Genomic DNA, 27409 nt, shown 5'->3' on the forward strand with positions numbered 1-27409 from the left:
AGCAAAGAGCTGGGGTATCTGAGCAGAATAAAATCATGGTGTCAAGTCAAGCTGAGCTGTTGCCACTTTGATTCTGCTAGCAAGGATTCAAGGGTAGACTTGAATCTCTTCACTTTTATACAACATATTCTGTTGGAATGGAAAGCAGATCATGGGGGCAGTTGGGTCCTTTCAAAAGGAAAATTAGAAGGAAGTTTTTCAAGCAAAGAAATGATTTAAATGACATATGAATGATTTAAAGCCTCTTCGAGGCTGAGCAATGGGAAGCCTGGGTTTGTATGTGTGTGTGTGTATATATATATATACACATATACATACTGTACATATATACATACATATTCATGCACACATACACATACACAAACACACTCAAAACAGCTTGTGCTCTAAATCATTCTCTAAACTGTAGAAAAAACAGAATCTCTTTCTCTTTTTAGGAATCTACAAAAGCATAGAAGGTAAGAGCTGTGATCTGGTAAGTCTCTTGAAGCAGTTGTGAATTACAGTAGTTAAATTCATTAGCTATTGCTAGAATTAAAAAAAAACAATAATGATTTACCTTCTGCAACCGGAATAAAAATTCTTTAGAGAATGTTTGATTTGTATTCCTGTTAACTTGAAGTAATTAAACTATATTAGAATATATCGAACAAATTAGGCCCTGTTGAAGGATAATTTCTCTTAAATAATTTTAAAATTCATACTATCTATGAAGAGATTTTCTACAATAGAGAGGGGAAGTTCTCTGAACTCCTTTGTTGTACACTGCCCAAAGTCACTTGTTTGTGAGACTGGCGGCCATATAAATTTGACTAATAAACAAACAAACAAACTCCAGCTCTTAACAAGTTTCTCATTCTTGCTCTTAATTGCCTCCAGGACGGCACTGCATAGCAGTCAAGTACTTTTTATTTATTATTATTCAAATTTTTATTACGGCCCATCTTCCCCAAAGAGGGGGACTCTGGGTGGTTTACAATAAAATACTCCGTTAAAACCTCAACACCTAAAATTACCAAATCAGCATCTACCAAACTAAAATAATAAATATAAATATAGAATCCAAGTGGGAGATTTCCATTCCGTAGGGAGAACTCTACATCACCAGCCACCCCCAGGAAGAGCTATTGCTCTTCTCATCCCAGGCGAGGCGGCAAAACCAGGTCTTCAAACCCTTCCAGAAGGTCGGGAGCGAAGGAGCCTGCCTCACTTCGAGGGGCAGAATGTTCCAAAGGCGGGCACCACTGCAGAGAAGGCTTGCCTCCTGGATCCTGCCAGGTGAAACTCCCTTGCTGACGTGATCCGCAGCATGCCCTCTCTGCATGACCGGGTGGGATGGGTTGATGTTGAGGGGATGAGACGGTATCTCAGGTAGCCTGGCCCCTGCCATATAGGGCTTTAAAGGTGATAACCAACACCTTGAATTGGACCCAGAAGCAAACTGGAACCCAATGCAGCTTGTGCAGCAAAGGTGTTACGTGTGCTGATCTTGGGGCACTCAACACTGCATTCTGGACTAGCTGAAGCTTTTGGATACTCTTCAAGAGTAGCCCCATGTAGAATGCATTGTAGTAGTTTATGGGGGATGAGCGGCATGAGTGATTGTCTGGAGGCCATCTCGATCCAGGAAAGGGCATAACTGGTGCACAACATGAAGTTGTGCAAAGGCCTTCCTGGCCACGACTGCCACCTGCTCTTCGAGCAGGAGTCGTGAGTCCAGGAGGATCCCCAAATTACACATCGGTTCTAAATGAGGCAGTACCACCCCATCCAGAATTAAAGATGACAACTTCCTGGATACCGAGGAGCCATCAATCCACAGCCACTCCATCTTACCAGGGTTCAGCTGAAGCCTGTTGTTCTCCATCCAGACCCCCACAGCCCCCAGGCACTGAGAAAGGGCAGCCACTGCATCACTTACTTCACCCAGGATAGAGATATATATCTGAGTATCATCAGTATACTGATGGTACCTCATCCCGTGGTACCTCATCTCACCCAGCGGTTTCATGTAGATGTTAAATAGGAGAGGGGAGAGAACCGAACCCTGTGGCACCCCACACAGCAGGGGTCAAGGGTCAGATCCCTCATCTTCTATCACCACTGGGACCGGCTCTGGAGGAAGGAGGTGAACCAGCACAAAACCACACCGCCCACCCCCAACTCCCTGAGCTGACCCAGAAGGATACCATGGTCGATGGTATCGAAAGCTGCTGAGAGGTCCAAGAGAGCCAGGATGGATGCACTACCTCCATCCCGCTCCCACCAAAGATCATCCATAAGCGCGACCAATGCAGTCTCTGTCCCATATCCCAGCCTGAAACCTGACTGAAAAGGGTCCAGATAATCCATTTCATCCAGAATCCTCTGAAGTTTTAATGCCACCACTTTCTCAACCACCTTCCCCAAAAAGGGAAGGTGGGAGACTGGACGAAAATTGTCCAGAACAGTGGGGTCCAGCAATGGCTTTTTGAGGAGGGGGTGCACCAGTGCCTCCTTAAAGGCCACCGGAACCACTCCCTCTCTCAAGGATGCATTCACCATCGCCTGGACCCAACCACATGTTGCCTCCTGGGCTGCCTTCACCAGCCAGGAGAGGCAGGGGTCTAGATGACATGTGGTGGCATTTACAATCCAGAGGATCCTGTCCACTTTCTCAGGCCCAACAGGATCAAACTGTTCCCAGATAACAGGGTAAGTACGTTCCTTCAGCATCTCCTCAGACTCTGCCCCACGCTTAGAGTCCAACTTGGAACGAATCTGAGCGATTTTATCCTGCAGATGCTCAGCAAACTCTTCCGCACGGCCCTGTAGGTGGGAGACAGAGCCCCCCTTACCTAATAAAGATCGAGTAATTTTGAACAGGGTTGTCGGGTGGCATTCTGCGGACACAATAAGAGTGGAGAAATATTGACGTTTCACTGCTCTTACCGCCACAAGGTAGGCCTTAATAGTGGCTGTAGCCTGTGTTCGGTCAGCTTTGGTCTTTGTCTTCCTCCAACAGCGCTCTAGGCGTCTCTTAACCCTCTTCAAAACCCGCAACTCCTCCGTAAACCAGGGGGAGTGTTGGGTAGAATGGGGCAAGAGAGGCTGCATAGGCGCGATCCTGTCCAAGGCCCCGGCCACTTCCCTGTTCCAGGTTGCGGCCAGGACCTCCGCTGGACTGTGCAGCAGTCTAACGGTACTTAACTAGTACTTAGTACTTAGCTATCGGAAATGTAAAGTATTCGTATCTTAATATTGAAATCATATCAATAGAATTCTGCTTTCTATGGTTTTAATTCAGGATTGACCTACACATTTACAATAACATATGGAAGAGGTATTTGAGGATTGTACCATGTCAGGCTACAGATGACATACTGCAAATCTGATTTTTTTCTAGAGGGCTAGCTGAGTTAATATTTTGTGGCAAAAATAAAGATTCCTGTGCAGTAGTAGCTGGCGCCTTTCAAGACTGACCATCAAAAGAAAGGGTGTTTAATGACAGCAGAGGCAGCTGATTCTGCTGTTGTTCCCATCTTCCTCTTTGGCAATGAGACTAAGAACACTGCACTACAGTTCCTTTATAGTCCCCTAACTGAAGTGAAGAACAATCCCTTACCTTAATTCAGTAGACTTTCATACTGTCATATTTTCTTCTCTAACGGGAGAAAAATATGCCCCCTCCAGCACCCTTTCCAGCCATCTTATCTCTTAATTAGCCCACTGATTCAGGGTGAAAAAAAAATGGTTTAGAACTAGACAGCACCAGCGACATGCTCAGAGCACGATGGCATGTATGATTCCCACCCCCAAAGAGCAAAGCAAGACAAATGCATTCAGGATCATCTTCTGGACAACTGAATGGCCTGTTCCCATTCTCCTGGAATGTGGACCCATGATGCCCCATGGCATGGACCTGATGGGGGTGGCACTGGGTAACTTCTGTGCTGGTTTTCCTCTGGTCTCCATGAGGAGAGTCAGGAACAATATGTGGGCTGCTACAAACCTGTTTCTATGACCAGGACATTGAAACTGAATTTTAAAAGGTAACACTTATGAAGCATTCAGAACTTTCAGGCATTCAGGTTTTTATGGGGTCAAAGAAGAAATTACATTAAAGCACGCTGAATAGATAGTATTTTGCTGCTATGACTGGTAATCGAAGCCCTCCTAGGGAATGAAACTTTTAAATCAGGACCTGGCTTTTTGGCTTAGGAATGTGTTATTATTTTCTTGCTAGAGTGTTCTCAGATACCTCTTTCTATGTGGGTAACTTTCCACAGAGCACATAAGTCAGCTTTATTTCCTTTCTGCTCTTTCTGTCACACATTCATACACATTCCAACATGTAAGACAAGGGCATATCTTCATTTATTTATTTGATTTATATTCCGCTTTTTCTTCAGAGGCTCAAGATGGCTTACAAGAGAATCACACCCTTGATTTTAATTCCCAAACAACCACTCTTTGAGGTATCCTGGGCCAGAGAGAATGACTGGTGAATTCCTTTGGATGAGGATGGACTTGGACCTAGATTGCCCCAGGCCTAATCCAATACCTGAATCTCTACACCACTCTGGTTTTCATGGTTCCTTTCTGCATCATGCCATGCAATTCTCTTTCTAAAAATTAAATTCTGTCTCCTAATTGCCTTGCAAATTTACAGTTCACAATGAGAAAATCTTTCTCACTAGCAACAAATAAGCAAACAAAGCACTAAAACCTCCGCCAAGTATTCAGTATTTTTCTTCTTACTTTCCACCTCTGCATTATATATGGAACAATTCCCAAGGCCTCTTTCCCTTTGTCTACACCCCTGAACTCTAGGGTAAAATAAAAGCCATATTGTTCCTCTCTCCTCGTCAGAGTGTAGCAGCACAGAGTGTAGAAGTCTTCCAAGCATAACAAAGCTTCTTCTCCTACAGGAATTAAAACCAATAGCAGCAACCCAGCACTCAGTCTAGGCTAAGCCGTCCCCATGTACTCAGAAGAGGCGCCTGAGGTAGAGGATTTTGCTGCCCTTGAGTCCTTCATTAATCTGCATTTTCCATCAGAGCCAAGGGTCAGGCTTGACAGTTTTTCACTCCCTCCTCTGCTGTTCCTATTCCATTATTTCTTTGGGGGTAAAGATGAGCTCTGCCCCATGTACAGGAATTCACACACACACACATACACACACGCATACTCCTTTTCTCAGGATTATACTCCATGCACCTCATAAATGATATGTGGTAACAAGTATGCCTAATATTCTAAATATAGTTTCTAGTACCTATTCAGGCCACTTGCAACTATGAGAATAGGTGGTTAGCATACTCACAAAATGGCTGCCATGGGAACTAATGCATTCACAAAATGGCTGACATTTACCAGAAGGAGAATTATCCCCCTCTGCTTTTCTCTTATAGACCCTTAAGCATTCTTCTAAATAAATATGATAATAGATGCTGTGTAGCATGTCTATTTATTATTTTATTCAAAGAATCTTTTTAAAGTCAGATGGGTAAGGAGCCTGATGAGCACCAAGGGCATACCAGCACCATGTTGTCTTACCATGGTTTAGAGACAATGCATGATATAAGTAGAAATCAACTGGAAAGCTGGGAGGGCTGGGAGCTGTGCATCAGGAAACTGAGAAAGCAGTTTGAGTGCAGAACTACAATGACTAAAAACTGGATGAAGATAAGGCAGCTTTTCTCTCAAGCCAAGAGAAAAATGTTTTCAGAGGACAAATTAATTTGCACAGAACACCCAGATGTGCAAGCTTTTAGATGTTTAAGTAAATTAGTAAACTCCCAGTGATGAGGCAGGACTAAAATTATGACATATACCTTCCTCTAAAATGGCTCTTAGAAAGCATGGTTTCTACTAGAAAGACTATGATCTACCCTGCCAAAATTCCAAGATAAATAGTCCTACAATCTAATAAATACTAAAAATATTTGATTGTCCTGAAAAAGAAAAGGGATAATAAAAGAATGAGAGAGTGGTAATAGAAGAATGCAACCAAATCCTGATAGCTAATCAAAAGACACTTCTAATTTTGGGAGATTAATATCTTTCCATATCAATACTAAGCCTTCCTACTTGGAATCTCATGTTTCAGTAAGGAGATGGGAGGAATATTTTCAAGAGTTATATGTGGAGCAGTCCTGTCCTATATCTTTGGAGAGTTTTGGAGACCATTCCTTCTTCAACCTCCAAGGTTTCTAAATTAATTAATTAATGAAAACCTGGAAAAGTGCTGGGGACTAGGGTAATCTGAAATAGTGGCCATGTTATTCCCATATATAGACAGCATAGCTATATATTCTAGAAATTAGGGCATAACAATAGTTATTCTAATATCTAAGAAGGGAAGAAAATACAGCACCTATCTGCTGTGTAATATTATTAGTAAAATCTAATGAGACACCTAAACTGGAATTTTGACAGACTGATTAGTCAAAAAGTATTCTAGCAGGAGAGTAAGCAGGTTAGAACAGGTAGGAATAAAACAGAACTGGGAGTTGTGCTAAGTTATCTGGAGGAGAAATATATATCTACAATATATGCGACTTCATTGATTTTAAGTAGGCATTTGATCATGTTTCAGAGATAAAATTATAAGACAGACCCAGAGCTACAGTATATCAGCTGACTGCTGCTTACTTACTCTTATTTATAAAATGTATGAAAATACTAATTTTAAAGTTCTTGGCCAACTTTCTAAGCTTATATCCACCAAAAGAGTGGGAAATAAGGATTGCTCTTTAATTACTATATTAATCCAATGGTTGAGAATTTAACCAAAGCAAAATTCTGTACCCTGAAATTGTGAATAGATATATTACAGTGCTGTAATATTCAGATGATATAATTTTATTGCAAACCACCAATAGGGCTGAAGTCAGCTCTTTAGTCCTTTACATCTTTACATAAGGAACAACATTTATAGTTGAGTTACCATAAGACTAATACAATGAATTTTACAGAAAGACCCAGAACTTGGACTTGCATTATTACTGGGTATTATTTGGCAGGTGGAATGGCTTCAATTACCTAGGAATGATTTTTCATTTCTCTAGTAATTGTGAAACCCACTTCCTATGTATTGCCCACAGAGGAGCATTGAAGCAAGTGCAGCATCTTATCCAATATTATATAAGAGAGGCTTAATATATCCCAGCTGTATTTAAATCACTTACAGCTACACCTTTGGCACAACTCCTTTATGGCATAAAATTGGGTCTGGAGAACAAAACAGACCACAAGAAGGAGCAAAATGCATCCCAAATGTAGCACATCAGTTAGAAGTAAAGCAGGACTGATAACTGTGGAGTGCAGACTCTATTTAAGAATAATTCATTATTGGCTTAATCTGAGCTTCTCCTGACTAGGTCTAACCATGTTAATCTGAGGATGGGATATAATGGAACTAAAACAACACTAAGGGAAAGGATAACTGATCCTTGACAAACAGAACACAATCACTATAACTGTAATAATCAGAAATAAGATAATTGGAAGTAAACTCCAGGCAGCAAGATATTTGGAACATCTTTTCACAGCAAAATGTTCTAGCACATTTACCTGGCATGATTTAATATCCTTCTCTCTGCAGTTTGAGAAAGCAGGTATTAAAAAATACCCTGTAGTATTACAAAAGATTTTGCCCTTGTGGAGAGAGTATAATCAAAATGCTGGCTCATGACTCTATATTGCTGGTTTTATAAGGATTTTTGCTATTCTTGTTTATGTCCTACAATTTGCAAAATCCCTTGTTACTCAGATCATTTTTATATTAGCAATTTTACTTGGGGACCAAGATTGCACAATTACATGGCAAGTTGCAAAATCTGGCTGCTTGATGGGCCCCGTGTCCCTCTTTAGGAAAGAATGTAGTTAAACAGAATATTTATATACTTTCTAAGGGATTTTATTAGAATTTTATATTCTTGTTGGTGTTAATGATGAAATATATGAACTTGAGTCTTGGTCAGTGACCTTCATAAAATAGAATGATTGTTATTAAATATTAGTCTTCAAGGCAGTCTTTAATGACCCAGGTAAATGACTGAGGATATATGTTTGTCCAACCTTCTTAGGACTGTCTGTGTTTTGTGAGATTATTTATGCCTATTTCAAATCTGTTTCCATGGAAACAGAAACAAAACTGGCCACCAGCTGAGTCAGCTTCTACTGCGGGTTTCCAGTTATCATAATGTTGTTTGTTTCCCTAGAAACTGATTTGAAAGTGATAAAAAAAAGAAGGGGAGGTGGTTATTTTTATAGGAATGCAGAACATGTCTTCTAACCAGATTCAAGCCAGCTGTATTTAAGCAACTGCAGGTTTTGCATGGGTCTTTAATGGAAGCAAGGTCAAACTTTCATTTTTACCCCTTGTGGAATGGTTACCAGAAGTTGGCTAGTAGGAGCAGTGGAAATGAGCAACTCTTACTTCACGCTTCTAGCTGTTTCCTTCCTGAGTTTAGAGTGGCTGATTTGCAAATGAGAGTTATCATGCAGACATATTTGATTTTTTCTAAAAACAAACAAACAAACACACACTTTTAATAACTGGCAGAAATGGAGGAATGCAATAATTTTCAAAGAAAAAAAAAACAAATCAGCTCTGACTTCAGTACATTAAACACCCTCAGAGACTACGTCAAGCAATCTAATTCTAGATTTTATTACACACTTCTCTCTGATAAAATTCTTTCTCATCTAAAACTGATTGAATTGCCTGGCAGATAGAATTTAAATCACGTATATAAGTTTGAATTATATATGAATGGTTATTTAAATTTTGATAGTTACTGAAACACATACATACTTTACTGTCATAAATAAATACACGGATTGCAGGACAAAAAGAGCAGTGCTGCCAGAATGTTTGCGGCCCAAACTCTGGGAAAGAAAAGTTGTCTACAATTTTCATTTTTAATTTCGTATAACTCCTGATGTTTGGAGGAACTTTATGAGGTGGGGAAAGAATAGGGAAGGAAGCAGAAGGCAAACAACACAAAGACAGAAGCACTGGGCATTTCATTCCTGCTCTAAATCATCAAGTGTAGCAGAAAAGTGCAGCATGCCCCATCAGTTCCACTCTCGTTACTCTGTCCTTGTTGGCGTTTCTCGTTCAACTCTTGAGGAAAAAGCCTGGCTACTCCATGGTTTCAAAACCTGCTCAGCCAAGGTTCTGTATCAGGACAGGAGCTACATATGACAGTCTCCCGTTTTCAATATTTCACCCTTACGCATGGAGATGGGCAGACCCTGTCTTCATGAGATTATTCACTGCCTGAGCTGAACACAACACCTTGAGTTGTACAAAATAAAGATGGGATTATAAATCTAACAAATAAATAAATGTCTCGGCAAGGGAGAGGTTGTCTAAAGAAACTGTCATAAGTAAGCAGATGCTTTTCAGCAGATAGTTCAGACCAAGAGAAAAACAAAAGCATGACTTTTGGCTGCTATGAATACTATGGACAGGGCATTTGAACTTCTGCTGCACATACATTAAGAAGAAAACAAAAGCTTCAATGCTGCAGAGAAAACAGTGACTAACGTTTTTATTTAAACATTATTTATATTATTTAAATTATTACTTCATTTAAATAAACCAACCCTTAAAAGCACAAGCTTTAATTTAATTCATTAATTTTAGACATTTTGGCCTGGAATCAGGTTGTCTGGATTAAGTATCTAAAATGTCTCTTCGAATTCTTTAAAACACAATTATGTTATCAAAATATAAAATTTAAAATGGGTTCTGTCAAAAATATATATTTGTGTTTTAGCTATTGCTTTGAACACTTTAAATTAGAAGAATTTAAAAACAATGAGCTTTTTTAAAATCTTGTTTTCTGCCTTTTGGCTCCACAATAGAGTCCCAGAGATAGCTAAAGGTTAACCAAACAACATAAAACAACACTATTAAAACAAAAGGCAAAAGTAGGATGCAGCATTAATTAATAAAAGAGATAATATAACCACAGATATTGAATTGTATTTAATGTTACTGAAAAGCATGTCTCAACAGAAGAGGGAGCTAGCTCAATGTCCTATGAAAAGATGTTCCACAATCAAAATACCACTACTGAAAACGCAGGACACTCAGTTTTCATATGAAGAGAGTCATTTGATGTTTGTTCCCACATCAAAAATGAGCAAGATGCTTAATATGGGGGAGGACTGTTACTCAGTAGATCATGTGCTTTCCATTCAGAAAAACTCAGCTTCTAACCCTGGCACATCTTGTTTAAAAGGTATTTCAACAAGACTGAAAACTGTATCTTCCTAGAATCTTGATAAAATTTTGCAAGTCTGAGTAAATTATACTAGCCTAGATAAAGCTGTGTTTCAATCTAAATTTACTATATTCACTGCTAGTTCATAAACTACTCCTTGTGGGGGAGATGGGTGGTGATTAAATTTGACAAATAAATAAATAAAAGTAAAGTGCTCTGACTTGCAAAATTCAGATAGCTGCATTTAGTGATACATGTATTAACTTGGTATAAAAAGATGAAAATAACTGTTGGTATATCGTTGTTATTCTGCAAGGAATAAGCCACAGAAACACCCTGGTACCATGGTAACAAATTACTTCTTAAGTATTAGCAGAGTCAAAAGGTCAGGCTTTCATTGTTCTCAGGTTGAAATGTGGCAGAGGTCAGAAGGTTAAGAGTTAGATGGGAAGCTGCATTTTGAAACCTTCTCTCTGCTTCTTTTTTTGCACTTGTATAGACCAGCCAACCATTCTGCCAGCTCCTGCTCAGCATGTGCATGTGTGAGAGACTGTAAATATGCTTTTTTGTAAACAGAAGATTTTAAGAACTCCAGGAATCTGGATGGAAACTGTTTATGTTCTCTGTTTGTTTGAATACAACTATTTTTGTTGAAATGCCGGGTGTCTTGTTTCTGATCTCTTGGGCCAAACGCCTTCCAGCACTCTGTGCATGCACTAACAATAACAGCTTCTGGTAAAGTACTTAAGGCACCAGGCTAAAACCCAGGAGACTGTGAGTTCTAGTCCGGCCTCAGGCATGAAAGCCGGCTGGGTGACCTAGGGCCAGTCATTTCCTCTCAGTCTGGGAAGAAAGCAATGGCAAACCACTTCCGAAAAATGTTGCCAAGAAAACTGCAGGGTCTTGTCCAGGCAGTTGCCAGGAGTCAACACTGACTTAAAAACACAAAATCAATCAATCAATCAATCACACTGGAGCAAAACAATTGAGGGCTAGAGTAGATGATGACTATGTTCCTCTTGAAGAAGCTAATTTGGACTCTGGTTGGAATAAGCAATACAAATGGAAAAAATAGAGAGGGCTATTCCTTAAACAATAATCTATAATTCATAATGAGATCTCATATATACATTAATAAAAATATCCTGGGAATATCAAGTTAAAAGCAACTACCTTCTAAAACATATCTCTTATATTTGGTAAATGTTTTATGTTTTACTTAGAACCTACAAATGCATCAATTACAAGTAAAACATGCCCATGTTTTTCATCACATAGTCATATTAATTAGCTGGCTGATGCTTTAAATGAGTATGTTGTAACACTGGAAGGATCCAAAGAGATACAGTAAGAAATGAAATTTGTGAAAGTTATACAACATATCAGAAGTGATTATTTCAGTGATTCCTCCTGACCTGAAAATCTGTGTGGCTAAAATAAAAGACCAGAGAAGGAGGGATAAATGGGAACACCGACCTTTCAACATTAATCACAACAACTGACTCTCCAGTGTTTTCAGTTCATTCCCTTGTACAACTTAACACACAAGTTATATAAAAAAGTTTTACATGCTGATATACAGTATCTTCACATACAGCTAGAACATTCACAAGGACCCCTTATTGTAACAAAAATTGTAATCCAACTGGAGATAGATGAGAGAGGGGCGTGGGGAGAGAGAGAGAAATGATAGAGAGATGATTTAGAGACTGCCCAACTTCAGATGACACTCTGGGTGGCTTACACTTTAAAATGGAGGAAATAGATCATGTACATCCAGAAGAAATAAACATACACCTCAAGCAAAAAAGAAACCTAGAGGGGCTCACAACCACCCTACCTCAAAGCTTGGGAGAATAGTCAAATTTTCAGAAATTTTTGGAACATCATCAGGGTGGGAGCCATATGGATCTCTGGATGCATAGCTAAAAAAGATAATTTTGTATGATTGGAAAGAAATTACCATTCTGGACATAAAATCCTAGAATGAAGAAATGTGTTCCCTCTCAGCCTTCAGTCAGCCCTTTTCTGACAAAATGGAAAGACTGCTCAAAATGATGATTCCTGATTGGAAACATTTTTTTTTTCAAGAGTCATTTTTACATGTTAATTGTAATACCATGTTTCTTGGTTTATTGTCTTTTTTTCCCTTTTTGGTTTTTCTCTCTTATTCTTACTTTTTATTCTTTTAATAAATTTTAATAAATTAAAATTAATATTTCTTTTGGAAAGTCAACTGAAGTATGGTCAGTGCCGTCCTTTTCCAGGCAAATAAAAAGTTTATATTTAATTTAATTTAATCTTATTTTATTTTATTTTAATTTTGGGGTCTGCTGCAATTTAAGGTGGCTGCAGGTGCTATTTGTTACCCCTGCCATAGCACATCTGAGCATTCCAGTTGCATAAAAACTTAGTTATGCACTGTATATTTTCATACATAAAATAGGCTACACCGTTGCATTAAAGACTTACAGACAAGTGTTACATATAAGCAACCTTACATATTCCAAAGGAAATTTTTACACTTGAATTAGAAATGTTGGACAGTCCAGATGTACTTCAATGCAGGCATTGACAAATTCTAGACCTGTTTAGTTTTAAAAGGTTGTTGCATTTCCAGGCCATGCTCTTGGGATTATCGTGCTAACACATCAAGGTATTTCTAGTATCAAGAAAGGATGAAAAGAAATCAAGGTATGCTAATAGCATATGCTCTAATTTTCCAAAAAAAGACATCTTGTGTGTGCAGAAGATAGTTGCAGGAACACAAACAGATATACAAATATGCATACTGTCAAAGCAAAGCAAAGTGAAGAGAGAAACACTTGGAAACAGCAGATAAAACAGCAGCTGTGAAGTAGGTAATAAGTGCAGAAAAAATGAATGAAGAGTTATTCTGATATTTTAAATACTCTTTAAGATGGCATATATTAATAGCACCATAAATGGGTCTAAAAGCCATATTGTTTCATACTTTCGAAAACAGGAATCAAACATTTTCTGTTCCTGTACCTGATACAGCAATCTTACCTAATCTGATATCTTCCAGATACGTTGGATTGCAGCATCCATCACTTCAGTGAACATTGACAATGGCTTTCTTGGTTCAGCATGAGGAAAACTAGAGTTCAGAATATATGGAGGGCACTAGGTTGTGAAGGCTGCAACTGAGCCTAATTTGAATGCCTAGTGCCAACTCCCAAATTGAACCTTAAACTACAATTCAGCGCATGGATTCCATGATTTAAAAATCCACCACTTGTTTTCTTCCTTTCCCTTTTAAATTATTATCTTATCTCATTAAAAAAGTTTTGGAGAACTTGAAAGCTTACTTACTTTGTGATCTAATATTGCTCAAAATATAGTTCGGGGAATTTTTTCTTATGGCCACTAGAGCTACTATTTTCCATTTTGTTAAAGTAAATGAGAACATTCCCCAATGATTTAATATCACATATGGTTATTTAGGAAGGAAGAAAAATTGTAAGCCAGTTCAGGAAGGACTAAATTTTTTATATGAACACAGTCAGTAGTGTAAAAAAGCCTTCTTTCTTTTGATTATTTTTATTAATCTCTTGCAACCTCATCCCCCCTGTTTTTTACTTATGTCAACTCTTGTTTGTACCCTTCAATAATCCCTTAATTTGAATTACATCAATCTGTTTGCACCCTTCAATAATTTCCCTTAATCTGAATTTCATCAATATATGCTAAATCTGGGGAAGACAACTTCGAAGTGCAATGGGAGAAGATATACACTAACTGTAACATAGGACTGTTTATACATCCTCACATCAAGTTCTGTCACAAATAAAAGTTTCCCAATACAGTCTGGACAGAGGAGAATACTAAATCTTGCATAACAGATTACCAGCTTCCTATTTATTTAACAATGTTAAGATATTTACATTTCTGCCTTTCTGACATAAAGTCTTTGGAAGTCTACTAACAAGTCAAGACAAATTTTTACAAATCTATATGATATCAAAGATAAAATTGTTTTAAAACCTCCAATAGATCTAAAATATCAGTCTATCCAATGAATGCCAAATACCATGCTAAATGGATGACTCTGGATAATGCATTCCAGAAATACACTGTCTTCATACAAAGGAGGCACTTTGTAAACAAGACCCATGAAATTGAAGCCATTAGTGGGCAGCTAGGATCACTGAATGGAGCAGAGCTTAACACAGTGGAGAAGCTGCGCACAGAAAAAGAATCTTATCTTAAATAGCTTTAATGAGCATGTCAGAGAAATACAGGTTATTGATCCTACACACTCAGCTCTCCCAAGCATAAAGAACCACATGCTTAGACAAAGTAGGTTTAAAAGTAAAGAGTCTTACTGATTTTATTCTTGATTCAGTTGCATCCATCTTTGGTGGAAAAATGAAGATTCTTTGTTTCTTCTGTTCCCTAAACTTAATGAACTCTTAGCCCTCACAGCTGCTAAGAGCTGCATGCAGAAAATGGGATAAATCCTTCAGATTCTTAGACCCACCACATGGCCCAAGTTGGAGGGAGAGAGAGCAGCATGCTTGCTATCTCCTCAGTCGGTGGAAGAAGGAGGAAGAGGAAGTGGGAGGGACAACAAACAGCTTCCTCAGAAGCATGGAGAGTTGCATCATGGGATCAACTCATCTATATGCTAATGAGGCATGCTGATTTGCCAGGACCTCCAACAGAAATTACCCTTAAGGACTATGCAGGTTGATATGAAGTCAGTCCTTCAGTTAGCTGGTCTCAAGCCATTTGTAGGTTCCCCCCCCTCTTTTCCTACAATTTCCCTTCTCAGTTAGTTTCGGAAGATGAGATTGGTATAAATACTAGAACTTTAAAAAAGTCAGTATCTCATTAAATAAAGAGAAAAGCAGTGATACTTTTTCTCACCATAGTCTTTGTCTTTCTTGCAATAACTTGTCCATTTTCCCAACTCTTCCAGGTATATAGAAAACCCCGGTAGGTAAATAATACACAAAATATCAGATTCATGATATGCAGTTAGAAGCATTATGAGTTTTTTTTAAGGGAGATACTGATCTTTTATTTTATTTGTGCACCAAGTTCATCTCACAGCTGTATAGTGAAAGAGATTAAATCAGAGACTAATTGCTCTTGGACATTAAAAAAAAAGCCTCATCTCCCTTTAGTGAATGGAAAAGATTAGTAAATAATTCACAGCCCAGTTAAATCAGTATAAGCATCTGGTGACCACTGCACATCAACAGGAGTGATAGAAGAGAAATTAGTATAGTTTTGACTGCACACATAATTTGCATTTCCCTATCTAGTGAGCAAACAGAAGTATTAAGTGTTAATATTTATAATATTTCAATATTAACACTTCTCTAAATTTTGTAATGCAGTTTAGTCTAAAACTGTTCAAAAAACTATACAGAAAGGAAAAGTGTCTAGAAAAATTGTAAGCCAGTTGGGAAATTTGGTTTGGAAAGGCAGCATATAAAAAAATAAAATGAAAATGTGTATTTCTGTAATATAATATGGTATATTTGGAAACTTGCTATATAAGAGTATATTGAGTGTAGCATTACATTGCATGTAGCTCCTAGTTGGTTGGTTGGATGCAGGGACCAATATGATGGTTTGCAGGGTGCTTTAAATCAGAGTTCCTAGCTTGCAAAAGAAAAAAGAGCATGCTTGGGATAAAACTGGGCTTTGCTTATGCTTGCAGAAAAATGTGCTAGAACTGACAAGTACTACCTTTATTATTATCAGGTAATACTGTATATGGTGTGGGTATGACTAAGGCTAATAACCTAATCTACTCTTTTTTTTTAATCTCACTAAAAACCATTATGTTGACAAAACCACAAAGGTCAATATTCATGGAACCATATGTTGGTGACCATGTTTGTAAGATTGTGACCTGGAATGTAAGAGGAATATATGGTAAAGCACATGAATTAATGGGAGGGAGGGAAAGCTAAATCTCAAAATGAGCTGAGGCTTCCAAGAGCTACCATTAATGGGGTCCATTAAGAGGAGTTAGAATCTACATAACAGGAAATAATTTTTATATACTATCAGGCGGCGATCAGACTGGAGTACTTTGCTACAGTAAGTTCTGGGCATCACAGTTCAAAAAGGACAGTGCAAATTGGAGGAAGTTCAAAGAGCTACCAAAATGGTGAAGGTGTAGAAACAAAGCCCTGTGAGGGACTGGTAAGGGATTTTGGTATTGTTTAAATTACAAAAAAAAAAAAAAAAGACTAAGGGAAGATAATGATAAATCTTCAAATAGCTAAAGCATTGTCACCCAAAAGAGGAAGTAAATTTATTATCTGCTGACCCAGAAGGCAGGACCCAAACCCATGGGTTAAAACAACAAGGAAGGAGGTTCAGGATAGACATTAGGAGAAACTTCCTGATAGTATGAGATTGCATGAAATAGGCTGCCACATGATGTGGTGAGTTCTTTCTCTCTGGAGATCTTCAAACAGAGGCTGGACAGTTGTCTGTCAGAAATGTTCTAGCAAATCCTGAACTGAGCAGAGAGTTTGACTAGATGATTTCTAAGGTCCCTTCCAATTATACAATTTTATGAAAGAAGGGAAGGGAAGGGAAGGGAAGGGAAGGGAAGGGAAGGGAAGGGAAAGTGGCATGATGTTTGTGGAATTAACAGAGAGAGGAAAATGCAATATTTATGAAAAAAGTTGGATGAATAAAGTATAGAAGTACAATGAAAAACTGTGCAACTCAATTAATGTGATAATCAGGTGATATACAGTACATGGATGAAGAGATGGATGGGAATGAGATGGATATACAGAAAAAGTGACTGGGACATTTGGCAACCAAATGGTAATAGTTTGGTGAGTATCTGCTTAACAAAAATTTTTCTTTCAGATACATGGTTTAAGTATACACCTGTCACAGAAATATTTTATAATTGATGTTGAAAGATTATGTTAAAAGATTAAGATAATTAATGTAGGATACAATGGGGATCAGAAGTTCTAAATGTTGGACACATCATTTTTTAGTAGTTATCTTGGGAAAAATTGGTAAGGGAAAGGAAAGGAAGGAAGGAAGGAAGAAACTAGAATGAAGTAAGAATGACTGAAGGAAAAGGAAGTATGAGTCCTATATAAAAAAAGTATTAGATAATCTCCCAACAGAATGAATGGAAAGTGGACATAAAGTTGATGTGGAAGCTGCTTAGAATAAAGTGAAAAGAATTATGATAATATTCTCTCATAAAAGAGAAAGGTAACAAGGATGGATGGAAAAACTATAAGGGGATTAGTTTATTAAGCTTGCTTTGAGAAAGTGTTTGGCAGAATTCAGAAGGTACAAGTGGTGGACAATTATTAAACTTTGGGAAGTACACCAGGTTTTGCTCTTTAGGTACTTATTGAGAAATACATGAATGTGAGAAAGGAAGTTTATTGTATGTTGATTCAGAGACAGTATGTGGTAACATATATAGGTACAAATTAGAAAACATTTTATGTGAGTATATTGAAGGTTGGTTGCTGATAGAAGTAAACCATACATGAAAATAAATGGAATTCTTAACAAAAGGTTCAACACTGAACATGAATAAGTCTGTTTTGCTTAGTAATAAATTATGCCTACCTGAGTAGCCCTAATTTTCCAAGATATCTGGCAGAAGCTAGCTGTACAATGTTTTGCATTCATAGCATATTGCTTTTCTAGTGTGCTATCTTCCTTTGGCTTTACTGTACGAATCAGATAGAAGCACAAATAACTTTTTCAACTAATTTTTCAAATGTCTCTTTAAATTTTGTATATAAAGTCCCAGTTTTAAAATATATACATACATGTATATGCATGTATATTTGGGAGTGTGCATGTATACTTACACATACATACACATACACACACATGCCTAGAGTGGTACTAAAAGTCAGGCCCCATAGGTCAATCACAATATGTTTTATTAATTTTTTTTCACAGAAAACATTCAAAGGTCATGTGTCAATTGAGTAAGAAAGTGTTTAAAAGAAAATGGCAACCAATTAGAACATTTAATGTAATTTATATAATAAATTGTCTATGGGATCTGACTTTTGATATACCCTGTATACACACACATACAAGCACACACACACACACGTGTGTGTGTGTGTGTAACTCCATAAATATGCAGTCTTTAATGTTTGAAGGTATATTATTATGCCAGAGCCTTATAATTTCTTGGGAAGCCAGTCTATTTCAGAAAGGGCCACCTAATCAGTACCTGGAAAAGTGACCCACAAGTAGTATAGTACAAGAACACAATGATTAGCCATCTCTGCTGTACAAAAACAGAACTATGGTGGCCATCAACAGAATATAGCAGAAACAATATAATTTATAACAAACATCTGACCTCCTTTTCAAATCTTAGTTTTTTTAAGTCAACAGTATGATTTGTCAAATGATGCAACAGTCTCATAAAAGCATTAAAACAGCCATAATTACCCACAAGAAATGCTAGAACCTCTCAGAACCTATGTAGGTAGGTACCAGATGTTATTCAATGCTATTGCTTCAATGTATTTTTGCTTATAATTCAAATGTACTACAGGAATTGTGATGGAGGGGAGTATTTTGGCCATGAAGTCAGTTTTTCTTCAGAGTCCATTGGAGTTGGATAGCTAATAAATTCAAATAAATAAAATAAATAAAAAATAAAGATTGCATAAATCGTTCACCTTTTACTAAAGTCAGTCTTGACTCCTTGTGACAACATGGATAAGTCCCTGTAGTTTTCTTGACATTTTCAGAAGTGGGTTGCAACTGCCTTCTTCCTAGGTCTGAGAGAAAGGGACTGGACCAAAGTCACCAAGTTGGTTTCTGTGCCTAGGGAAGTACGAGAACTCAGGTCTCCCTAGCCCTACTCCAGCACCTTAACCAACTGGCCCTCCAGAGAATATAGGGATATACAATATGAAATAGAAATTACATTTTAAATTATTTTTTCAGATATTTCACTTAGATGCAAATCCCATATGTGCAATACTCAGCAACTGCAGACAGAGAAACTTTTCACTATTAATTTACTCTGTTTTAAATAAATTCGACTTCCTTTCCTTCTAGAAATAGTTATCACGCACAACTGGCAAATCAGAACAACACACTGTGAGTTCTCTCATCCTTGACTTTTATATTTCCAGGGTGACCCTTTTTAAAACAATACCAAAATCGGACTAGTCATTCTGCGTAAATCAATTTAAGCAAAGTAATAGACAGTGATATTATAGTACCTAAAGATCCACAGTAGCAATGGAACCTTATTTTTTGATACAGTGATCTTTGGAACAGATGACTTCATTTTATGCCTTTATTTTATGTCTAGCTTGCATTAGTTCCGCATGAATTCTGCTAATGGAGTCTGAAAATCTATTATTTATTGCAACACCATCTCTTATAGACTTTTAGCAGACAACTCCCCTGTGTTTACAATATTACTGCATCTAAAACCTCTTAAGCATGGTAGAGATGCTGGATTCCATTTGTGACCTACCTATCTATCTATCTATCTATCTATCTATCTATCTATCTATCTACCTACCTACCTACCTACCTACCTACCTACCTACCTACCTACCTACCTACCTACCTATCATCTATCTATCTCTTCCCAGTCCACTAAAAAGATCTATTCCTGACATTTTGTAATATATTTTTATTTTGAATTACAATCTTAAACAGCTAACTGGAGAACCATTAAAATAAAATAGTTGAAATGACATACCTCCATGTTGTACTTTTCTACTGTTCTCCTCAAGGGATCAACAACTTGCCAACAAATCAAGATGCAAAGATCTATCAGTAGCATTCCTCCAACGATCACCATTAGTTTTTGGTCCTTAATGATCTAGTGAAACAAAAAAGAGAATATAGGGGCAGATTTACATAGAATTCAGAAGTTCCTTTAGAATCTTTCTTAAGAGCCATAAATCAGACTATACACCATTGTTAATGAGGCATTTTAATTATGCATGGGTAAGATCTTCATTTACTTGACCACAGGAAAAGGTCATTTTTCAAGCTACATTTGTTTGATCTTTTGTTTTGATGGCACAGTCTAAACAACCCAAATATATAAATCAAACAGAATTATGTCAATAGAAGATTAAAAAATTGGAATTTAAATACATTCTCCATAAACACAAAACACCTTAATTTTTTTTCATGCACAAGTTCATACTGAAATAATTCAGGATAAATTACAGTTAAATTTTAAGTCAGCTTCTTTTTGAAATTTTGCTCACATTTACACATGATACTAATATAACCCCATCCGGGGGTAGGATGGGGTTAATGGACTTGTTTTACATATCTTGGAGGTTTAATGTACCTGTTTCACATATTCAGCAACATATTCTAGGCCACTTTCAATCTGGGTTCAGACTAGACATGGTACCAAGCATTAGTTGCACTTGTTGATGACCTATAATGGGCTCTGGATGGGGAGAGTGCATTTATTCTGGTCCTCCTTGATCTCTCAGCAGCCTTCAGTACTGTCAACTATGGTATCCATCTGAACCAGCTAAGGGGGTTGGGAGTGGGAGACATGGTGTTACTCTGGTTCTCCTTCTTCCTTTAGGATTGGTTCCAGTTGGTGTTGTTTTGCCAAAGGTCATCAACCAGCATGACCAATGCTATCTCCATACTGTACTCTGGCCTGAAACCAAAATGAAACTGAAACGGTTCGGATAATCAGTTTCCTCCAGTATCTTCTGGAACTGTTGCCAGATCACCTTCTTAATGACTTTCCCCAGAATGTTCTCCTGGACTCAAAGCTCCTGCTTGAAGAGCAAGTGGCAGCTGCGGCCAGGAGAGCCCATGTACAACTCAGCTTGTGTGGCAATTGTACCCATTCCTGGATCAGAAGGCTCTGCATGTGGTCCCTCAATATCCATAATTACAATACATGGGTCTACCCTTGAAGACTATCTGGAGGCTGCAATTGATTCAGAATGCAGTGGTGCATGTAGTTACCATGGTACCCTCATGTATCAGCACTACTTTGCCAGCTATATTAGGTCTCTGTGTGCAATTCAAAGTCTTGGTTAACATCTGTGAAGCCCTATATGGAATAGGACCAGGCTATTTTTAGGACCACTTGTCCCTAATTATTTCCCAGATGTCCTAACAGGACGGGCATGCTCCAGTTGCTTCCCTGAAGTAATTTCATATCTAGGAGGTACCCTTTCTCTGTTGCAGCACCTGCATTTTTGAATGATTTCCCCCCTAAGAGTTGGCTGTCTCTGTCCCTGTTCACCTTTAGGAAAGCTTTAAAAACTTGAACTTTTTCCTAGGCATTGGGCCAGATAATAGAAAAGCTCATCTTTGGGAGGTGGAGTGTATGTTGACCAACTGTATGCTATTGGCATGTCATCTTTTGCTTTGGTTTTTGATATCATTGGTTTTAATCATCATTTGTGTTTTCCTCTGTTATTATTGATGTTCACTGCCTGAGGTCACAATCAATCAGGCAAGTTGAGTGGTCATATGAATCTTCCAAACAAACAAACAGCAATCAACTTCTGTTTGGTTGCACCAGCATTTTTTTATTTATGTCTCTCCACAATATAGCAATAACACATACTGCGTTAAGCTACACTTTGCTTATCTAAGTGGTTGAATTTCTGCATCATATTATGTCACAGATCTTGGTATATAAATGACAATAACTGGACTCACATATCACATTAACCCTATCAAGTCCCTAAATTATAGCCTAGTATATATGTGATTCAGTATTTACCTGTGCCATACTTCCCATGCATTTTTTTAAAGGCAGTAAGCAAAAGTTTTCCTAAGAGTTTATGACCTTTGCCTAATTAAAATTAGCAACTTTGAATTTGAAGGACAACAGAGAAAATTGTTAGTTTAAGAAACAGAAGATAGAAAATCCCATGCCACCCTCACAGTCTGCACTTAATTCACAAAATATGGAATCCTCTATAAATAGAACAGGAAAGGCGTGAAATATTCTTTGCTCTGTTCTCTATTATTTCCAACAGTTCACTGTTTCTTCTATACAGATTACACCACAGAATATGTAATTCCTCAACCTGTATTTGCCAAATCTGCTTTTGACAAAAGGCCAGTGACACGTTGGATTACAAAAGAAGAGCCAGCCAATGAAATAGAAAGAGACAAAGGCTCTTGGCAATCATATACCACAATTTGCATCAGACTAGATTGACAGCTAGACAAGAAAAAATAAGGACTGTGGCAATATGCCCAGGTCCAAGCTATACAGCCTCAATCATAAATTACACCCATGTTGGCAGAACATGGTATTTAACATCTAAAACTGCACATCATATCCAGCATCAATGCATCTACCTTATAATACTACTTATAATACTACACAATAGAAACTGGCTGTCCTATACCTAGTGATGTGCATAGTCTACTGAATTAATGAATCTATTCTATCAAGCATTTTAAAAATGCAAACACAAGACTCTGGAATGTTTGGAAGAGTTCCCTCCTCCGAGATTTTAAACTGTTATAACATCTGTAAATCGGGTGTACATCAGGCTGATTCTTCCTTTCAGGCCATAAAAGCAACTGTGACAATCAATCTGAACTCCAGAGGCTTCTGGCTTAATATTAAGAGTGTTTTCTTCAGTTGGATTGTTCTCACAAGTCAAGCCCCTCCATCTCGGGACTTCTAAACCTGATTCAAGTCAGATACCAGTTTATGACATTATATATGGCTTTGTATGAGTGTCAAATATAAGGTTCAAGACTGTAAGCAGCCACAGAAAATAGGCAACATATTAATACAAGTGATCAGTACAGATTTCTAATACTGTTTTTTGATCTGCAATCAGAGAAAAAGTAGAAGAGGCAATCCAGACATGAGCTAATGGAACTATTTTTTAAAAAGGCTCACCTTTTTTTTCATTTTTACATTTTTGAAGATTGCATGGACTCTCCATGTTTTTGCAAACATTGCCCCAAATGCAGTTGTATAGCCTACTGTTAGAATCCACGTCCGGATCTGAAACAAAGAAAAGATCCATTTTTCTCTCTATCTAGTTTTATTATCCAATGATTTGCAAACAATATGTAGGTTAGGCAAAGGGAAAAGGGTTCAGGCAAGAAAACAGTCTCAAAACATTGGAATTGTAAGTTCTCCTATTAAACAACATTCATAACTTATCAAAGAAATTATGAATCAGTTATAAACCAGAATGAGAAATAATAACTAAACCTGTATTTTTGCACAGGGGAAAAAAAAGCAAATTGTTATCTATTGAAGATTAAGGAATCCCTAAATTAGTCCAAAATGAAGGGAACTGAAATATAAAATTCAATTCTTAATTTCTACAGATTTCAGTTGGATTTGTACAAGAAGATAAAATAAATTTACAGTTAAAAAAGAACTGAAATAAAGAAAGCATACACATCACATTGATAATGGACAACCTATAGCCCTCCCAGAACTCCCACAGATTTTATTATCAAATTTTGGTGGCAAATCGTTAAAAATACAAATGCAATTTCCCATCATATTTCAGCAGGAAAAAAAGAATTAAAATGGTATATAAGCTTTGATTTAGGGTTAACACATGCAAAAAGAAAAAAGAACAAAAAAGAAAAACCCTGCTATTCCTCAATGGATCCCCAAATTAATCTATAGCCATCCATTTTGATGATACTACATGTCAGTGACCACTTACTGCAGTCCTTAGCCTTACATATATCTTTAAAAATTAGCTGTCAAAAGGCTGCCTACTCCTATATCAGACAATGAGAGTAAAAAGGAAGTGCAGGAATGTAAGTATCTGAGTGTGGGACAGACTGCTCAGCTGGCAATGTTGATTATTCAAAAAGCTGCTTTCTTAGCATTTTTTCACCAGTTTCTCTGTTCTACTTTTCACTAAGCACTTCATTAAAGGCAAATCTATTGTTCCAAGTAGAACACTAGGCAATAGAGATAAACATTAGGAATCCAACTTCAACAGCATCTTAATCAATTAAATCTTTAGAAGACGATGTCTTCTCAAAACCAATATAAGCATCTAGATGTTTTGGGTCCACTTGAAATACTGTCTACTTAAGCATTTGCAATCACTTTGCTTTTGTCTCTTTGCATGCTACTCATCAAGTCACAGTGTTACAGAACAGGGTTATAGCAGAGTGCCCAGTATCTTGACACTAACAGAAACAGACCAAATTTTGTCTTGCTTGAAATAATGTAGCCTGCTGGGAAATAATATTCAAGCCACACAATTATGCTCAAGGAAAAAAAGGAAGTGGAAGACAAAGGGGCACATTTAATTTTACAAACATCACAATCCATGCATGTTTTCTCAAAAATAAATTCCACTGTATTAAATGGGCCTTTTTATTTTTTTATTTATTTTATTTATTGATCAAACTTTATCACCACCCATCTCCCCCCCAAGAAGGGACTCTGGGTGGTTTACAATAAAAAACAAAATTAAAATCAGAAACATTTATAAATATGGTAAATACAATAAAAATAAAAATATAATGGAATCTAGATGGCTGAGAGTTTTTTTATCAGTCCATGAGTGTAATAGGTCCATCGAGAATCACTCTAGGGTTTTAGACATGCCCAGGTATGGCTATTCCCCCTCCCGTTCCAAGCCTGCTGGCAAAACCATTATTTAATAGTTTAATATTTTCCCTTCCTGAGCTAGCCACTATGATTTCTATTACTCTAGATTTCAAGTTCTGGAGCTGTAATATCCAAGTTGAGGCTTCTTAGTCCAGTGTTCATCACTTATTTTCAGGGTTTTATGTTTGTTTGTTTGTTTGTTTATTATTCAAATTTAATTACCGCCCATCTCCCCCAAAAGAGGGACTCTGGGCGGTTAATTAAGTTAATTAAAACTCTTGCCATAACAACCATGAACCAGTTAAAACAGTCCATCCCAGGCACCTTGAGAGCATAGATAGATCATATCAATAGCCTGCAAACGAACTATTATGGCCATTCCCTGATTTCCTGACACCAAAAGGCTTTCAGTCCCATATCCCAGAAGAAGTCAATTCTATATTTTTCCACTGTCACCTGAATACAATACTGACAAATTGATCTGGCTGATCTGTATAATATAGACATCATGGTGAAAACCCTTAATAAACAGAGAAATTACTGCCTCTGGGATATGGAACTGAGAACAAAGGAGTGGCCATAATAGTTCTCTTGCTGATATGCCTTATTACAATATCCTCCTGGATTGCTCATTTGGGCATTAGGCAGTCCTTCCTATTTGGGCATGTCCAGTAGGTAGCGTAACTCCCTGGATGTTGGCCTATGTGTGCCACAGACAGCCATCTTATTTTCTACACTGCATACTATTTAAATGAAGCCACTGAAAAAGGTCATCCAGGAGGCTGGATGTTGGAGGAAAAGTGACTTATGCTCTACTGCTGTTTAATTCTCCTCAAGTTCAACAATAGGATGGGTAATGGTAAACAAGCTGAAATTAAATACAGATGAGACACAAGGGGATATTAGTGAGTAGGAAAGCAAACTATGGTTTTGGGGGTTAATCTGCCTTCGATGGGGTTAGATTTCTGAAAGAGGATATCTGCAACCTGACAGCACCTTTAATGCCTAATTGTCTCCAGAGGTGTGTTTCAATTGTGAGTCACCTGTAATTGTTCCTGAACCATTTGGACCAAGCAAATTATTCAGATTTGTGCCTCAATTGTGTTACAATTAAGATATTATAATTGACTTCATGTGTTTAATTGTACTGTTTTTATTTATTTAGAATGAATCTATTTTTATATTCTGCTTGAGCAGAAAAGCAAGATAATAATAAAACCAATTTCAATCTACTTTTCTTACTGCAAACAGTTTTTTTTAAGGTAGCATATAAAACAGGTTTGGCCATAGGAAACAAGCAGATTGCCATCATAATCTTAATCTTAAATAATACTTCTGCTAAAAAGGGTCATTATATGATTGAATTTCTCAGTAGGTATTCATTTAAAGAGCTGGCACATTTTTTAAAAAATACGTAAAATTACAGGTACATACACAAAAAAACTCAGCATAATACTGATAGGTATACTGGTTAGGAAAGCTTAAAAGCCCATAAGTGAGGGAACATAGATAACATATGCCTAAAAACATCACTTAGTACTTAACTATGCAGACAAGTGGTAAAAGTTCCAAATATTTATTCACTGGAAAACAGATATAAAATTCCCAGCTAATTTTTAGTTTTTTAAAAAATCAGTATAAATATTTTTGATTTTTAATGTCCTAGCTCCTCCTTCTAGCTGTAGAATTTTCTGTTTCCCCTATAATTTCTTCTCATACTTTATAATTAAGGCCTCTCGAAGGATTAATTGCTTTGTTTCAACATTTGGATACTTACCTTTTAACTTTACATTTAACTTTGCAATTAGATTTCTCCCAACTGTTTAAAAGATATTAATGGTACATTGGTACTCTAAAGCTAAATAATGTCTAGTACATATACAGCATATTAGCAGAATAACACTAGACAAATATTTGCTTGTTCTGATAGGCTTTTCCTATTTCCAAACCTTTTTATTATGTCATCTACTTTCCCTCCTCCACTGTCTTCTTGACCAGCACAGTACTCTAATTAAGTATGAACTCTAATATAGTACTGCCTTCCAAAAAGTTCTTTTGTTATAAAGTATCATTTAGAACAAACATTGCTAAGGCAGTCTTCCCCAGATTTGTATTTTCCAAGGTTATTAATCATAGACTTATTAGTCCATAGGAAAAAAATTAACATGAAATCCATACAAAATAATAACTCAGTGCTTCTTTTTAAAAGCTTAATAAATTACATTAATAAACTGCTTCAGCAAAATAGCTAAAAGGGATAGGTTGTTTTACAGTTCTCCAGGACCACTTTAGACATTATGCAGTTACACTCAAGATTTCATCAAAATACAATAGTCTACAATATTAAAATCCACTAGGAAGAAATAGCAGAGAGAGATATGCATCCCGTATGCTACGGATCACTGGATTAAAGTTGTGTCAAGATTAAAGTCCACAAACCAGACTGAAAATAACTCAAGAAAGGATGTGTAGCAAAGGAAAATCTGGAATTGGGTGTTGGTAACAGCTTGCTACTCAAACTGCTTAACAGACTGCAAGAAGACCAAAGCTATCCAGGGGAAGCACAAATGAAGACATGTGCATTATGACATCATCACAGAAA

At 37.2% G+C, this 27409-nt stretch overlaps 1 protein-coding gene across 1 annotated transcript in view; it reads right to left on the minus strand.

Moving 5' to 3' along the window:
- Positions 1-27409, minus strand: part of GABBR2 (gamma-aminobutyric acid type B receptor subunit 2) — a 364113-nt gene that overhangs the window by 71032 nt on the left and 265672 nt on the right. The window contains exons 12-13 of the mRNA XM_063298738.1: positions 23113-23220; positions 19951-20073 (exon numbers count right to left, since the gene is read on the minus strand). Coding sequence (XP_063154808.1) covers positions 19951-20073; positions 23113-23220 — 231 coding nt within the window. The remainder of the gene's footprint in view (positions 1-19950; positions 20074-23112; positions 23221-27409) is intronic.

This window comes from Candoia aspera, chromosome 3 (genome assembly GCF_035149785.1).
Source record: "Candoia aspera isolate rCanAsp1 chromosome 3, rCanAsp1.hap2, whole genome shotgun sequence".
Lineage (NCBI taxonomy): Eukaryota > Metazoa > Chordata > Lepidosauria > Squamata > Boidae > Candoia > Candoia aspera.